The sequence below is a fragment of the Mastomys coucha genome, unplaced genomic scaffold (assembly GCF_008632895.1).
Source record: "Mastomys coucha isolate ucsf_1 unplaced genomic scaffold, UCSF_Mcou_1 pScaffold15, whole genome shotgun sequence".
NCBI classification, from domain to species: domain Eukaryota; kingdom Metazoa; phylum Chordata; class Mammalia; order Rodentia; family Muridae; genus Mastomys; species Mastomys coucha.
In genome coordinates this window covers 107,265,353-107,283,402 of record NW_022196897.1, presented here as the reverse complement: position 1 = coordinate 107,283,402, position 18,050 = coordinate 107,265,353, and the positions used below count along the sequence as shown (strand labels likewise).

General features: G+C 38.2%; 1 protein-coding gene across 5 annotated transcripts in view; it reads right to left on the bottom strand.

Annotated features, from left to right (window-relative positions):
- The window catches only part of Ctdspl2 (CTD small phosphatase like 2), a 51,952-nt gene that overhangs the window by 24,400 nt on the left and 9,502 nt on the right, over positions 1–18,050 (bottom strand). For 3 of the 5 annotated variants that reach the window (XM_031371689.1, XM_031371693.1, XM_031371690.1), the window contains exons 2-5: positions 15,751–15,960; positions 8,226–8,364; positions 7,074–7,223; positions 4,579–4,791 (exon numbers count right to left, since the gene is read on the bottom strand). In XM_031371689.1, the coding sequence (XP_031227549.1) occupies positions 4,579–4,791; positions 7,074–7,223; positions 8,226–8,364; positions 15,751–15,936 (688 nt within the window). In that variant the 5' untranslated portion in view covers positions 15,937–15,960. Of the gene's footprint in view, positions 1–4,578; positions 4,792–7,073; positions 7,224–8,225; positions 8,365–15,750; positions 15,961–16,738; positions 16,819–18,050 lie in introns of those variants that run through there. The other 2 variants (XM_031371691.1, XM_031371692.1) reach the window with 2 other exon arrangements.

Sequence of the window (18,050 nt, the reverse complement as noted above, 5' to 3'; positions counted from 1 at the left end):
AAAAAAAAAAAAAAACCCAAAAAATCAAAAAACAAAATAGTGTGCTAGTTAGTCTTTTACTGACAAGAGCTAGAGTCCTTTTAGAAGAGGGAATCTCAATTAAGAAAATGACTATCAGACCAGCACACAGTCAAGTCTATGGAGATTTTCTTGATTAACTGTTGGTGTAAGAGTGTCTATCCCACAATGGGTGGTGCCTCTTGAGAAAGTGGTTCTGGCTTATATAAGCAAAACAAAACCAAATAAAGCAAGCTAAGTGGGCTGTGAGGAGCAAGTCAGTAACAAAGTTCCTGTGTGGCCTCTGCTTCAGTTTTTGCTCTGAGTTGGGTTTTGTTTTGTTTTGTTTTGCTTTGTTTTTCTTCGAGACAGGGTTTCTCTGTGTACCCCTGGCTGTCCTGGAACTCACTTTGTAGACCAGGCTGGCCTGCTGGCCTCGAACTCAGAAATCCGCCTGCCTCTGCCTCCTAAGTGCTGGGATTAAAGGCGTGTGCCACCACCCGGCTGTTTTTTTTTTTTTTTTTTGAGAAAGGGTCTCTATATATAGTCCTGGCTATCCTAGAATTAAAGGCTGTGGCATCACACCTGACCCCCAAGTTGCTTTTTATACTGCAATAAAAAGCATGCCAGAGCAATCAATTTCTAATTGAACAGTGTTTACATGTAGTCAGTAAGTGGATGCTGATGACAAACCAAATACAGTTATAAAATTGAAGACCCGCTGGGCAGTGGTGGTGCACGAATTAGTCCCAGCACTTGGGAGGCAGAGGCAGAGGCAGGCAGATTTCTGAAAACAAACAACTCGAGGCCAGTCTGGTCTACAGAGTGAATTCCAGGACAGCCAGAGCTATACAGAGAATCCCTGTCTTGAAAAATCAAAAGATAAAAAAATAAAAGATAAAATAAAATCGAAGACCCACAAGCACTCCTTATAATCCTGAACAGAGATGCAACTTGAGCATTATGTTAAGTAAAATGAGCCAGATAAAAAGAGCACATAAGCTCACTATGCAGCTGTTACGAGAGAGAGGCTAATCACCAGGCACAGTTTCAAGCAAAAAAGTTCTCATGTGCTATTGTACCAGGACTGCAGATACAAAAATGTACTTTATATATCAAAAAGCCGGGGGGAAAAATAAGGAGATAGAGAGGTTTAGCTTAATTTAAATATTATTAAAATGTACATGTGAATAAAAATATCACATAGCACATACTGCCTCTCTCCATCTGTGTGAGTATGTAGATGCAAAGTTACTTACTGTCTTGTTTTTGTTGTTTTGAGATGTCTCACTAGGTAGACCAGGTCAGCTTTGAATTCAGTATGCAGCCTGGGATGGCCTCAAATTGCTAATTCTCTTGCTTCAGCTTCCCAAGTGCTCCAATTATAGGAATGCCCCACTATCCCTAGCTTTTCTTTCTTGCTTAGATTTATTTTATTTGTATGACTGTTTTGTTTGCATGCACGTATGTCGTATGTGTACCATGTGAATGACTAGGGAAAATGGTGTTTGATCCCCTAGAAATGGAGCTACAAATGCTTGTAAACCTGAACCGAGGGTCCTCTACAAGAGAAGCAAGTGTCCCTAACCAACAATTACTGAGTCATCTCTTCGAGCCCTAATAGCTCTTATTGTATAAGATAAGGGTCTTCTTGTTGGTCTTAACTCTGGCTAGGATTTCAAGTATTCATTTTGGCATGGTCTACTTTTCACCTGATCTCCCTCTACTATCCCTTTATATATGTATTTTAAGCATAAAAATAAAGGCAGTCAAGTCCTGGGGCATGGGGGCGGTGGGAGACAAGGGTCTTCACTATTAAATCAAGTTGGCCTCAAACTTTTGATTTTTCAGGTGTTAGCAACACATGTAATTTTTCTATTACCTAAATCTGAAAGAAGGAAAGTAAATGGAAAGGGAGAAGGAAGCAGAGAATGAGAACAGAACACACAGGAAAGGAAACCTAAGCACAAGAATGAGCCCAAGAAAATACATGCACATTTGTCCAGGATTTCCAAGTTTGTTTGTTTGGTTTTTTTTAATGATCATAAAAAGAAAGGCTTGGAAGCTAGAGAGCTGGCTCAGCAGTTAACAGCACTCACTGCTCTAGCAAAGGACAGGAGTCAGTTTGCCAATCCCATGTGGTGGTTTATTATTGTAATGCCAGCTCCAGAGGGTTTGATGCCCTCTTCTGGCCTTTGCAGGAACCAGTGCAAAGACATACATGCAGGTGAAATACAAGTATACAAAACAAAATAAAAATAATGAAAATGGTTTAAGAGGTGCATATAGAAATCACTGCTTTAAAAAACTCTGCCACTTCAAAATAATTCAGAAGCAATTCTATATTCTGTGTCCCATGGTTCACTCTATTTGAGCCAAGTCCACATCAACTGACAGATATATTAAAATGAGAATTTTCTAAAATGGTAATTTTAGCTTACTCTAAAGAAAAGGGTAAAGGTGCTTGCTTGCAAGGTAAATTATGTCTAAATAATACAAATTGCTAAGTGCTAGGACTATAGGTATATCATCAAGTCCAGCTATTTTCCTCTTTTAGTTGTTTATTTTTGAGATGGAGAGTCTAACTGTGTTACCCAGGAGTCACTTTAACTCCTCAGGCTCAAGTCCTGCCACTTGGGAAACAGAGGCAGGTGGATTTGAGTTCGAGGCCAGCCTGATCTACAGAGCAAGTTCCAGCATATCAGGGCCACACAGAGAAACCCTGTCTTCAAACCATATCCCCCAAAAAGCATTTTTATCATTCCTAGTTACCTTTTTATTAACACTACTGACTTATCTGCTTATTTATATACTTTATTTATTTTGATTTTGAAAGTGTCTCTGTGGTCCTGGAACTCACTATGTAGATCAGGCTGACTTTGAACCCACAATGGAGATCTATCTGCCTCAGCCTCCTGTAAGAGATGAAGTCAGTCATCTTCTGTCGTCTTTTCTTAACATTTCAGAATACCCACAATGTGCACTTGCTACTATACTATCACAATTTTTCTGTATTTGGCTCTTTAATTTGATCATACAAAGTTCATAGTCAAGGAGTCTATCTTAGTCATCTGTGTCAAATATTCCCATCACAAAAATCACTGTAGTTGGGAGTGGTAGTAACAAGCAGCAGGAAGCTGAAGCAGGATTTTATGTTTTAAGTCTTTGGCTAGGCATGATGGTGTATGCCTTTGATCCCAGAACTCAAGAAACAAAGAAAAACCTGAGTTAGAGGCCAGCTTGGTCTACACAGTTCCAGAACAGCCAGGACTACACAAAGAAACCATGTCTCAAAAACATAACATTAAAAACCAACAACAACAACAAAAATAGAAAGAAAAAAGTAACCAGCATATATGTATATGTATATATATATATATACATATATATATATATCTCCACAATCAAGTCATTCTCAAATATTACAATAAAGAATCAACTACCTAAATTTTTAATTTTATTGTTTTGAGACAGGGTATCTCTATGTATCCCTGGCTGGCATAAAGCTGGCTATGCAGAACAGGCTGGCTTCAGACTCACCTGTTCTAACTCCTTATCTTGCTTCTGTTCCCAATATTGGTAATTCACTTGTTAATCTCAATAATAAAAAGCAATGTTAATAATCCAATAAACTTAATAAAAGTTTGGAGCATGTTACTTTTAGGTGATTAATTTAAAGCATATGTTTCTTCTATTTTTGTTTTTTTGTTTGTTTGTTTGTTTTTTTCGAGACAGTGTTTCTCTGTGTAGCCCCGACTGTCCTGGAACTCACTCTGTAGACCAGGCTGGCCTCGAACTCAGAAATCCCCCTGCTTCTGCCTCCCAAGTGCTGGGACTAAAGGTGTGCGCCACCACCGCGCGGCCCTATTTTTGTTTTTTATTTCATACTAGTACTACTAAGTTATACTTTAAGAGATTTCATAATTATACTTATTTTATTTGATACTTAGTGATGTGGATGGAATAGATGGCATCACATGCTAACAAGGCCCTCTACTAACAAGCCAGTCCTCAGTCCCATAGTTCTTTTTAAACAACCGAACACAGAAAGACATGGTAGCACTCAGAGGCAGAGGCAAGTGGATCTTTTGAGTTTGAAGCCAGCTTGATCTACACAGCAGGACAACCAGAGCTATGTAATGAAAATGGCCAAACACAATCAGATCTTGCACTTTTTATGATCATGTGCCACAGTTCTTAGAAGTAATAGATTCAGATCTTGTGTCCATATTTCAACGTCAACTACTTCAGGAATGTAACAGTTTAGTTAGAACTTCATAAAGACCAAAATTAAGATGCAAAGCTTGGGATAATGGAAGAATCTCTTCTGGGAAAGGGGGTAGGTCTCCACTTATGAATCAAAGTAATCTAAAGGTATGAGACTGCCTCTCTCTACAGCTACTTTAGTCTTAAAGGTCTAAGGCTATTGCATATAATGACAGGATTCAGGGACAAATCTTGTTCAGTCTTTTTAACATCAAGTAAGAAAAACTTAAGCATTCAATCTAGCCATTTAAAAAATACTAAATATTGTGTTTTTATAACCATTCATAAAATGTGTTAAGGGAGTATTTTCTTCACCTGTAAGGGGTGGGATATCCCTGGTAACTGCTTCTTCTGCTTCTTCTAAACCATTATTTAGTGATGGCCTCACTTGAACTGCTTGATTTGAGTAAGCCGCTCCATTAGGTGATGTAGTGCTGGTAGTAATTTCATCCACCTGCTCCATGTCAAGTTGTCTCACTATCTCCTCAGCTTCCACAGCCTGTCCAGGGGAATCTGAGCCCGACGTCCCTAGAATTGTTTATCAACAAACCATGAATTACTTCAAAGCACAAATATTTAAAAAAGTTAAATGCAAACACCATTATGATTTATTTTTTAGATTACTCATACAAAAGCTAAACTGAGGGTACCACTGTTTGAAATTATCTATAAAAACGTCAGTAAACAATAGGGAATAAGGATTTTTTGTTTGTTTGTTTGTTTTTGTTGTTGTTTTTCAAGACAGGGTTTCTCTGTGTAGCCCTGGCTGGCCTCGAACTCAGAAATCCGCCTGCTTCTGCCTCCCAAGTGCTGGGTTTAAAAGCATGCACCACCACTGCCTGGCAGGATTTTTTTGTCTTTCAGTAATAGGCATTGAGCTCTCTGCCACTGAGCTGTACCCTCAATCTCTACTCAATTTTTAAGGCAAGGTATCACTAAATATTCAGTCAGTGCTTGAAAATTCATTCAATCTTCCTGCCTGAGCCTTCCCAGTAGCTTGGGATTACAGACAGGTCTATGTCACCAGGCCTAGCAACATAATATTTATGAATAAAGTTTTTGTTTAGTTCTCAAATAGTTTGCAAACACCTCCTAAGTCAAATAATAACTACAATTCAGAACTTTCCATTAAAGTACCATGTATGAGTCATTTGAAAAACATTAGCTCTCCATCTTCCAGTTCAAATACACTAAGCCTTCTAGCCATGATGGCAGCTGCAATTTTCAACCAGAGAAATGTTATCCAAGAACAGTCTAAATGATTTCTAACAATCAGAATCCTTTTACTAAGAAACCCAAGATTAAATCATTTTTAAAAGACATAATATTAATTTTTGAAGACATGATTAATTTCTCAATAAGATTCTTTTTAAGTAACACAGAATAAAGAATTACCCAATTCTTCTCCCACTATGAAATACTATTTCTTCCTTCAAGTATAATTTTAAACAAAAATAACAAAATCAACTTCCAGTATCTCAATTTCCTTATACAATACTCCTCTTCCCTTGGTGCTTTAATATTAACCCCTCTCCTAACCTGATACCCAACCCCCAACTCTTTCTTTCTTTCTTTTTTTGAGACAGGGTTTCTCTGTGTAGCCCTGGCTGTCCAAGAACTCAGAAATGCACCTGTCTCTGCCTCCCAAGTGCTGGGATTAAAGGCGTGTGCCACCACTGCCCAGCCATTCTCCTAACTCTTAATACACACTTATCTAAAATACACTGCCACCAGTTAACTGATCTTTCACTAATCGGCAAACCAAAGAATAAAGACAAAAACAATACTACTTTTGGGCTTAATGTTTTTTTACTATGTAGTTCTTTGCTTCCACCTAACATATACTATTGCCAACATACTCTTAGTTACATAAGTCTAACCCACAGTTCCTACTTTGCCATGTAGTGGAGTGCACTGCTTTGCCAACATCTGTACTCACTCTCCTTTTCAGCTTCTTCCTTCCAGTCTCAGTACAAAATTTCCCTATGGTGCTTCTGTGGGAGTTCCCTACCTCTACCTGCTCTTCTGACCCCAGCTCACTCAACAGCCTTGCTTAGTTTTCATGCCTCTCTTCAATCTCTCACTATCAGACCTTTGTTCTTAAACATAAGAATATGCTTGGCTTCAGAGATACAAACAATTCCTTTGAGCTATGTGACTTCTTTGTTTTTGTTTTTTTTTTACATTAAAATCTTCAGGTGCTGGCAAGATGGCTCAGTGGATAAGAGCACTGACTGCTCTTCCAAAGGTCCTGAGTTCAATTCCCAGCAACCACATGGTGGCTCACAACCATCCGTAAACACAGCTACAGTATATTACACCAGAGTGAGCTGGGGCCGGAGAGAACAGGGCCGTCCTGAGTTCAATTCCCAGCAGCCACATGATGGCTCATGGCCATCTGTACAGCTACCATGTACTCATACACATAAAAAATAAATAAATCTTTAAAAAAATCTTCATAGACCTCTACACTTATTGCCACCTTTCAAACTATCCATTTTAGTCTTCTAACTCAATGGTATTGAGCTTCCAAATTCAAGTATTACACGCTCAAGGTGTGTCTCTTTAATGCTTATCTCTGCCTCCTCTCTGACAAAATATGACGTAAAACCAAAGGTTTTTTTTTTGTTTGTTTTGTTTTTTGGGGGGTGTGTATGTCTTTTTTTTAAGATACGGTTACTTTGTGTAGACCAGGCTGGCTTCAAATTCAGGAGATGTGCCACTATGCCCAGCTCAAAAAGATCTTTAAAATATAGAAAATTATAATTGTAGTTAATGTTTAACTGTCTAAAGAAATGGGTTTTACTTACCATTTTTATTTGCTGGTGAAAAAAAGTTGAAGACAGGCGAAAATATGGTCCCCAACAATGTAGTCCTTGGAGGACTACCTGAACAAGGATTATCTTCTAATTTTCCATTTTGCTTTATATGTTGATTTGTCATTTCATAACTACCAGCTTCTAAGAAAGAAAGAGAAAAAAAAAAGTAATGTCTAGAAAACACTGCATTTCAGGTATGAGCTATAAACCATTTTAAAAATTCTTTCCTCCCAAAGTATTTTGTGTAGACTTACATTAATTATTATTCATGAGTGCTTAGCAAAGGAATCCTGAGGCCAATTTCTTATACATCAAATGATTTTAATGTACTTACAACATTTATAAACATTAACATTCACTGAGTTTTTTCAACGTTGATTTACATCTAAAGTTAAATAGCTGGAGAGGTTTCAAATCAGCACAGAACAACAGAAAATAAAGAAGATGCATGTAAGCAAGCAAACAAGTTACTAATTTCAATATACAGACACAAGCTTCCTGCTGTTTACATTATTGGTACATTGGTTATTTCAGACTTTTCCTGATATCTATCTCTAATGAATGTCAAGTAAATAAATATAATTTGATCCACAAAGTTGTATATATAATATCAACTAAATTGCCATAATATTGATCCATTTACCTTTCTTGGTGTTGGAAAGGAGCATGCTATGCAGGTACACTACCACTAGCCCCCGTCCATTTACACTGTATGGTAAATAATGTATATCTAGTATTCTCCCTTTACTCATTTTAATTCATAAAAGTAAAAAATTTAGGAAGATAATTTTTAATTTCACTTGATTCTTTAATATTTAGCACACAAATAGATTATAAAAACGAAGGAAAAATAGCTCCAAATGTTTTGTTGTTGTTTTTTGAGATAGGATCTTGATTTGTTGCCTGGCCTTGAACTCTCTGTCCTCTGCCTCCTGAATGCAGGTACTGGCCTGCCATGCCCAGCCTCAAAGCCTGTTTCTTTTTTACTTATTCACTTTACATTCTGATCACTCCCTCCCATAATCTTTCCCCTTCCCCTTCTCCTCTGAGGTGGTGGTGGTCTCCCCAGTACCCCCCAAAGACCACAGCAGGTGAGACAGACTTCATACTGAAAGGACAGATAGCATCAAAACATAAACAAACCTCCATTGACTGGACTTTTCCGTCTTACTCGAGACAACTGTTTGTCAGGCTTTTCTCCAGTTCTTGGTGTTGATGTGATTAAATTATTATCTATATCACGTTCAATTCTACTCCGCTTTGAAGGATTTTCTCTCTCTTCCTTAAGATATAATAGGAAAAGATTCATTGAGCATACTTATTCTGCTTTTCATTTTAAATGAAATATAATACATACTTTCTCCTGTTTTTCATATACCAAAGAAACAAAATGCAATTAACACTGAAGAGTGATTGACAGTGTTTAAAGTGTTGATATAGTTATTCTACACGATTATAATGATAGCTCAAGATTTCTCAAGGCTCCTAAATTTCCCATGCTCCTGAAATAACTGAACTTTACAATATGCTCTGGATTTTCAGCCAACTTTTATTTCAAAAATGATTCTAAACAACAAAGCTCATTTCTGTTACCTCTAGAATGAAAGCCCTACAGAATCTGCTGGTATTCAGACTGCCCCAAACCTGCAACACCCAACTTCATACCTAGCACTCTATTCATTGCAGTACTTGAGCTATGGCCACATGGCCTGTTTATACTACTCTTTATGCATGACTGAGGAAAATATACTGCTAAGGGAGCTAGAGAGATGGATGACTCAGTAGTGAAGAGCAGTTTTTGCTCTTGTAGAGGACCCAGTTTCTATTCCCAGCACCCACATGGTTCCAGGGTATCCAACACCTTCTTCTGACCTTCACAGGAACCAGGCATACATACATATATAAGGGCAAAGCACTCATATACATAAACAAATAAAATTAAATAAAATATACTTCCAAGCATTTCTTTGACTTACTTTTCTCATCTGTAAAACTTTCCAGAGTCATTACTGCATTAGTCATTTCCCATAATACTATGATAGTGCTCTACGTTATAGTTCCTAGTTTAGTTAACACAAACTAAAGCCATTGAATAAAGATTAGATTTTTCAAATTACAAATGATACCCCATTTATATACACAACATTCTCATCTACCTTGGTTCATTGCTTCAGTTTTTTCTTCTTTTGGGTACTTTAAAAAAATTTACAATTGTGTATGTGTGCATGTAGGTAGTATGTGTGTGGCTGGAGGTCAAAGGATAGCACTGGGAGTAACTCTTCCTGGCAAGCACCTCTACACAGAGCATCTCATCAGCTCCTTTGAGGTACTTTTAAGATATAGTAGCAAAGGAGCTGAAGAGATGACTCAGCAGTTAGGAGCACAGGCTGCTCTTCCAAAGAACCCAATTTTGGTTCCCAGCACCCATGTCAGACAGCTCATGACTTCTTGAAAAATCCAACTCAGGAAAGATCTGACACATCATCTATCCTCTGGAGGCATGCCACATACCTATAATAAACATGCACACATGCATACACATAAATGAAAATAATACAAGTAACTCTTTAAAAACCTACAGTAATTAAGGGTTTATTGGTTAAGAGAACTGGCTGCTTTTCCAGAGGACCAGGGTTTGATACCCAGTACCCACATGACAGCTCACAACCATCTGCAACTCCAGTTCCAGGGGATCCGAGATCCTCTTCTGGCCTGCATGGGCACCAGGTACACAAATAGTGCACAGACATACATGCAGGCAAAATACTCATACACAGAAAGTTAAAATAAATCAACAGTAATGATGATGAATGTGATGACATGGCGGGTAAAAATGCAGGTGAACCAATCCTGATGTTCTAGAGTTCAACCCTACAGTCCATATGATGGAAGGAGAAAACTAACTCTAGCAAGCTGTACACTGAACACTGGTAGGGGAGTAGGTTGATGGTACTCACTTACCACATAGGCACACATACACAAAATATAATAAAATATATACCACTATGAATTTTCTAAAGGGTGACTATATATATTTTAGCTGATAAAATAAATGTGTGTGGGCCTTCATGAGTATTAATGCATCATATGCATGCAGGAGGCTATGGAGGCCATAAGAGGGTGTCCCCTGGATCTACAGTTAGAGTTTTGAGTTATGTGGATGCTAGGAACCAAACCTAGGTTCTCTGCAAGAGCAATAAGTGCTCTTAACCACTGAAACATCTCTCCATCACCCAAACTTTTTTATTTCATGCACACCACAGGTGTGTCTGGACATGTATGCCTAGTATCCATGCAGGCAGAAAAACAACCAAAAAACAAAAACTATCTTTCTTTTGTTTTGTTTTTCCAGACAGGATTTCTCTGTGTGGCCCTGGCTGTCCTGGAACTCACTCTGTAGACCAGGCTGTCCTCGAACTCAGAAATCCATCTGCCTCTGCCTCCCAAGCACTGGGTAAAAATCTATCTTTAACAACAGTTAAAGACAGTTGTGAGTTGCCATGTGGATGGTAAGAACCAAACCCAGTTCCTCTGCAAGAGCAACAAGTGCTCTTACTGCTATCTCTCCAGCCCAGTTATATTTTAAAGGCAAAACCTAGTATTGTAAATGGCAATAATTATAATTTCCCTTTTGCATCAAAATAGAAAAAGAAAACATAGGCTGGCAAAGTAGCTCAGAGAGTAGATGTACCTGCTGCTAAGCCTGATGACCAGAGTTCAATCCCCAGAACCTAATAAAGGTAAATGATGTGCCCTAACTATTCAACCATCTTTCCAGTCCTCAAAACTAAATTTTATATTAGCAGCAAACAACTACACAGTTGAGCTTTTAAAAGTATTTGTATTATAAGGGGCTAGACAGATGGCTCAGTGGTTAAGAGCAGTGGTTGCTCTTCCAGAGGCCCAGCCTCCAATTCCAAGTACCCACATGGTGATTCACAACCATCAATAACTCCAGTTCCAGGAAGATCAGATTTAGCAGGCACTGCATGAAAGTAGTACAGAAAATCATGCAGACAAAACATTCATACAATTAAAGAATAAAACATTTGTTTTAAAATATAGTTCAATTCTCAGCAACCATATAGTGGCTCACAACCATCTGTATTGAGATCGGATGCTCTCTTCTGGGGTGTCCGAAGACAGTTTCAGTGTACTTACATATAATAAATAAATAAATCTTTAAAAGATATGTAAAAAAATATAAAAAGCACTTGCTAGGCAACATGATGTACATCTTTATTCACAGTACTCAAAAAACAGAAGCAGGTGAATCTCTATGAGTTCAAGACCACCCAAGTCTGACGACAAGTTCCTGGCCAGTCAGAGCTATACAGTGAGACCCTATCTCCAAAATAAATACTAAAAACAAAGTTAAAAGCATTATAAAACATCAAATACCTAGTAATAAAATTGGTGGAAATAGAGCAAGACTTCCATATTCTTCAGAAAAAATAAGATTAATTCCACTGGGCTAGAATAACTCAGTAGCAGAGCACTTTTTAATTCTACTTAGAATTTTGTAGCTGTTTAGATGGTTAGTTTTGAAATTTTTGAGACAAAGAGTTTTCCTACTGAGTTCTAGCTAGCTCAATAGGTACTTACTTTATAGCCAAGGATGGGTCTAGAACTCGTGACAATCCTCCTGTATCAAGGATTACACAAATGTACATATCACCCACTATACATGACTCCTCTCTATTTTTTCCTCCTGAAGACAACAAGCTCATGTAGTCCCAGCTGGCTTGCTATGTATCTGAGGCTAGCTTTCTATTCTTGCCTTCATCACTCAAGTCTTTTCTGTAGTTGTTTTCTTTATTAAGATGAGGCCTTGCTATGTAGCCCACGTTAGAGAATATTAGAACGCAGCACTATGCTTCATTTTTTACTTCCTCAAAATACCCAAGTCTCACTGTGTTCTCCAGGCCATCCTCCTCCTACCTCAGTCTCACTGTGTTCCCAGGCCATCCTCCTCCTACCTCAGTCTCACTGTGTTCCCAGGCCATCCTCCTCCTGCCTCAGTCTTACAAGCAGTGGGACTACAGGTACTCACCACTGTGCCTGGCTCAAATTATCATCATCATGAATTGACAGACTCCATATTAAGATGTCTACCCTCAATATATGATCTACACATTCAATGAAGTCAATGATGTACAGAATTTATTATAATAGCAGTGGCAGCCTTTTAATAATCTAAACTAATTCTAAAAGTTATACTGAATTATAAAAAAACCCCTACAATCATAAAATAAATTTTGAAATAAAAGTTCAAGTACTTCTGTTTCCCCCAAGATTCCTCACAGAACACAGACCACAGAAAGGCTGACTTAGTGGACAGACCTGCAAACACCAGCATTTGAGGGGCTAAAGCAGGAAGACTATTTGAGGTCAGCCTGATATATATTAAGACCTCAATTTAAGAAAACAAAAAAGAAGTTGGGCGGTGATGGCGCATGCCTTTAATCCCAGCACTTGGGAGTCAGAGGCAGATGGATTTCTGAGTTCGAGGCCAGCCTGGTCTACAGAGTGAGCTCCAGGACAGTCAGAGGTATACAGAGAAACCCTGTCTGGAAAATAAAACAAACAAAAAAAAAGAAATAGAAAACAAAAAACAGTATAAAAGAAAACATAATATAGGCATAAAGATAAATATTTTGTAATGAATCTGAATTTAGGGCATAATCAAAACAAAAGCTGATCCAAAGGGAAGTGTCTCTGTAACATGAAGTAATCATGTGTGGTTGGAGATGAGGAGAGAGAACTTCTTCTCCATCTCTACTTAATTAATTCATGACTAAGCTTGGTGTGGCTCGTCATGTCTGTAATCTCACACTTCTAGAGACTGAATCAAGAAGACTGCTTATGAGTTCAAGACCAGCCTGGGTTAGTCAGCCAAGCTGAAACAACAGTCTCAAAAAAGAAGCTCAGTATTTATCTAGCATGAACAAGGCCCTGGCTTTGATCCCTAGTATCCCATAAGAAACGTGATAAGCCCAGCAGCTGGAAGGTAGAGGCTGAAGAATCAGGAGTTCATGGTCATCCTCTGATACACACAGGCTGGGGTGAGACTAAGCTACATGAGACTCTGTTACAGAAAGAAAAGAAAAGATTATTTGCTCCTTATTCCTGGGCCAGATAAAGGTTCCTGCTGCCAACGTGCCAACTTGCCTTGGATCCTTGGGACTCATAATAATGAGAGACCTGACTCTCACAGTTATCCTGACTTTCACACATGTATTGTAGACATATACATCCACACATGTACATATGCATGCAATTAATAAACAATAAAATGTTTATTATGGTATCATGGCTTATTTCAGTCTAAGGATTACAGTATTACTATATAATGCCAGGCATGATAGTACATGCCTTGAATCTCAACACTTGGGAGGCAAAAACAGGTGAATCTCTCTGAGTTTAAGGTCAGCCTGGTTTATATTGAGTTCCATTCCAGCCAGAACTTTTAGAGACTGTTTCAAAACAAAACAAACAAAATTGATCTAATAATTTTTTTTAGATTGAGACATAAATCCATCATGAAATCAATTTAAAGTTTTATGATCATCTTTTAAAAATTTGAAAAAAAAATCAGAGTCCATTACAATATTCAGAGCTAAAAATTGAGTATGGTCACTCTTTACAATCATGGTACTCTGGAGGTTGAGGCAGGAGGATTGCTTTGAGTATCAGATGAGTTTGGGCTATGACATGAGAACTTGTCTTTAAAAAGTAAAAAGCAGGGAGGCTGAGGGAGTAAGTCAGTGGTAAAGTGCTTACCTAGACTGCATAATGCCCTGGGCTCAATCCTCAGTAATGTGTGTCTTATCTATAGTGAGGTTTATTTTGCATATATAATATAAAAATATTTCCTTCTATAGATCATAATTAGGAGATTGATAAACATGCTTTTAATGTGATACAAATATTTCAACATTTCATTTCAAAGCTGAAGCTTTCACTTCAAATATAATATTAGAAATCTCTTTGAACTAAAAGCAGAAAGGCTATATGAAAATAATTTCTGAGTGTTCTTGCTAACAGTTTTAAAATTCTGAAATCAGAGAAGTATTGAGTCTTTGGACCAAAATATGGGTTTGAAACAGATTGAGATGTACTTTGTTACAGGTTAACAATGGGGGAGGAGAGCCCAGGGTGGCAGCATAACCTTTAATCCCAGCACCCAGGAGGCATGACTAGGAAGATGTCTTGTCTAGGTAAGCCAGCCAAGATTATACAGTGAGACCCAGAGCTCAGGATGCAGAGGCAGGTGGTCTCTGTAGAGTACAGCTTATAGTACAGCTGAGTTCCAGGAGACAGAGCTATACTGAGACCATGACTCAAAAAATCTCTTAAAAACTAAAAATGAGGGAGGGAGCTAGTACTCATATGCTGAAGCTTTATTCTAAAATAAGATCATAACTGAAGGAAGAGACTTTCAAAGAGATGGCTGTGTTTAAGAACAGTGAATGCCCTTCCAAAAAAGAGCTGGTTCAATTCTCAGCACCCACATAGTAGCTGAAAACTGTAACTTCAGTTCCAGGGCATCCAATGCCTCTTCTGACCTCCATAAGTACACTGTAGTGCAGATGTGTATATGTGTGTGTGTGTGTGTGTATATATATATGCATATATATATGTGTGTCCACACACACACACACACACACACACACACACAGAGGCAAAGCACCCATACACATAAAATAAAAATCTCAAAAAATTAAAAAGGATTTGTTACCTATAACCAAACCTATCACTGTGAACAAGGCAAGAAAATGATTGTTTTGCTATTTTTCAGAATATCTGTCTCAAAAACACAAAACAAAGTCATAAACAGCCATAATGAAATCAACATCATAAATTAACAATGCACATTTACAGAAAACATTAAAGTTTCTAAAACTGATTTTCCACTTTGTACCCTCTAGTCTGAAAAGAGTCTGAGAACACCAACTTCGTAAATCACTTATGACAATCCATATCAATGTAAACATATACTACCTGTTCAGAAGTCATTCTTTCCTTTAATGTTTCAGCTGTGCATAGTTATTTTATTGCTGCTATACCCACTGCACTACACTACTAAATGTTTTCTTCAATAACTCAAAGCAATGAAGAAAATCCTCTTCTGTTTTCCATAACACCATGCTGAAAGCCAGAAGGCATGAACCTGTAATCAGGTCATGTGTCAGGAAGTTAAGCCAGGAAGACCGCTATAAGACCGCTATATATAGCCAGGAAGTTAGCCTGTGCTAACTTGTTAGCAAATACTTGACCACACGGGGCTATATAGCAAGAACCTGTCTCAGAAACACAAAACGACTATCAGGAGGTGGAGGCACACAACTTTAATCCTAATGCACTCAGAAGCAGAGGCAGGTGGATCTCTGAGAGTTCAAGGCCAGCCTGGTCTACAGAGCTAGTTCCAGGACAGCCAAAACAGCACACAGAGAAACCCTGTCTCAAAAAAACAAAAACAAAACAATAACCATGGCAGAAAGCTAAATGACTTAATTCAATGTTATGTTTGTCTTGGACTTTCATTAACTACCTCACATGTAATATTTCTGAAGACCAAAATGTGTATTATTCCCTAAAATGGGTTCTATTAATATAACAACCTAGGCATGATGTGTTTTACATAGGTGTGAGGTTAAAGTATCACCTTGGGTGTGCTTCCTTTAATGAACTTTTTAATTGAAGATAATAAGCCGGTTTCATTCTTTGATGTTTTTTCTCCTCCCGAAGGCAAGCTATCATCAACCTCTGAGTATTTCCTTTTTGCTCTGGCAGTGCGCTGTGTTTGGATTGGACTGGACTGCTGAGAAGCCTTCCGTGTTCTCAGCTTCATCTTTTAAGGGTGCCACATGTAAACCTGTAGGAGAAAAATAACACAAGTTATTAATCTATTTCTTTAAAAGAGCCCAGATCTCTAAGAGAACTGAAATAAAAAACTAACATTTGTAAGTAAAAGGCATTGTTTTTTGTTTGTTTTGTTTTTTGAGACAGGGTTTCTCTGTAGCCCTAGCTGTCCTGGAACTCACTCTGTAGACCAGGCTGGCCTTGAACTCAGAAATCCGCCTGCCTCTGCCTCCCAAGTGCTGGGATTAAAGGCGTGCGCCACCACTGCCTGGCCGGCATTGTACCAAATAATTTCAACATATGAGATATTGCCTCCTAGAAAATTGAGTAACGCCAAACATAGTGCACAATCTTTCCAAAACTGTGCTACCTCTCCATATGTCAAAATCACACTTAGTCATTCACTTACTATACAAATACTTATTGAGCAGTTAATATGAGACCCCAAGCTAGGTAAGCACTGAGACAATAGTAAACAAGGTAGGGAAGGGTTTTGTCCTTTAGACCTTAAGAGGAAAACCCATCACTTGATGAGTGAATTTCATAAACACAATTCTAAAAACCAATAACCACGTGAGAGTAATGAGAGAGAGAGAAAGAGAGAGAGAGAGAGAGAGAGAGAGAGAGAGAGAATCGTCTTGATAAGAGTTCAGTCTTAAGCTGGGCAGTAGTGGCACTGCCTTTAATCCCAGCACTTGAGGGGCAGAGGCAAGTGGATTTCTGAGTTTGAGGCCAGCCTGGTCTTCCAGAGAGCAATAAGTTTAAATTCAGTTTAAATTCCCATCACTCACATGGAGGCTCACAAACATCTGTAACTCCATCCAGGGGATCTGACAGCCTCTTCAAGCCAAAGTATTAGCCCAAAAACATGGTGTTCAGACACATGTAAACAAAACATACATTCAAAAAAATTATTTAGAAAGAAAAACAAAAACGGTGTTGTTGATTAACACACTTGTGAAAGAAGTTAACCCATAAAATAACTACACAGAAAAATCCAAAATCTGGGTACAGGGAGACTTGGAAGATGGCTCAGGGGATAAAAACAAAAACAAAAACATCCTTGCATCCCCCAAAGTCTAATGACCTAGCCATACTTTAACAGCTTTAATCTCACTACTCAGGAGGCAGAGGAAGACAGCTCTGTGAGCAAAAGGCCAGCCTGGGATACATAAAAGCTCATCTCAAAAAAGAATAAATCAGACATCAAAATTGAAAATATTTGTATACCAAGAACCTTATGTACAAACTCAAAAAGCAACCCAAGGTCCAGTAAGGTGCACCAATTAGTAAAAACACAGTCTGAGTTCAATCTTCAGGACCCACATGGTGGGAGATGAGTCTCATAAATTGTCCTCTAATCTCCACATGCATATCTCAGCATGCACATGTATGAAAAAAATGTGTACAAATTATTTATCTTAAGGAAATGATATCCAGAATATAGAACGACCCTCATCTGAGACCACTAATTGACTGAATTAAAAATGAAATGTCAGCAGCAGACAAGGTGGCCAATCTCTTAACCCCAACATTCTAGAGACAGAGGCAGCTCCGAGGCCAGACTGTTCTACAGAACCACACAGCTTTAAGGTTCTTAAGAGGAAAATGCATCCAAGGCCAAAGAGGCATTGTTTTCTTTCTTTACTATTTAATCTGGCCAACTTGAACCCTTTCCTTTATCTAAATCAGAAGACAACTTGAAGGCAAGAGGGAAAAAAAAGTTAGACTTAAAGCTGTAATTCTAGAAAGGGAAATGGTCAATTCTGCTATGAGTTCTGCCTCACCTACAGAAAGCAGATAATTAAACTGCTCCAGTCCAATACAGACAACAACAGAAAACTTGGGTGAATTACAAAAGAATTAAGACTTTCTTGAAAACAACAGAATACTAGGGACCGGAAGTAACTAATCAATCTCAAATCCAAGAAAAAGATAAGCCCTTCTTAGGAGAGACAGGAAACAAGCATGGGTTCTTCTGTAAAACAAATGAAGAAATAATTATGCCATAAAAACATGTGAGAAATAGCCAGGAGGTGGTGGCACACGCCTTTAGTCCCAGCACTTGGGAGGCAGAGGCAGGTGGATTTCTGAGTTTGAGGC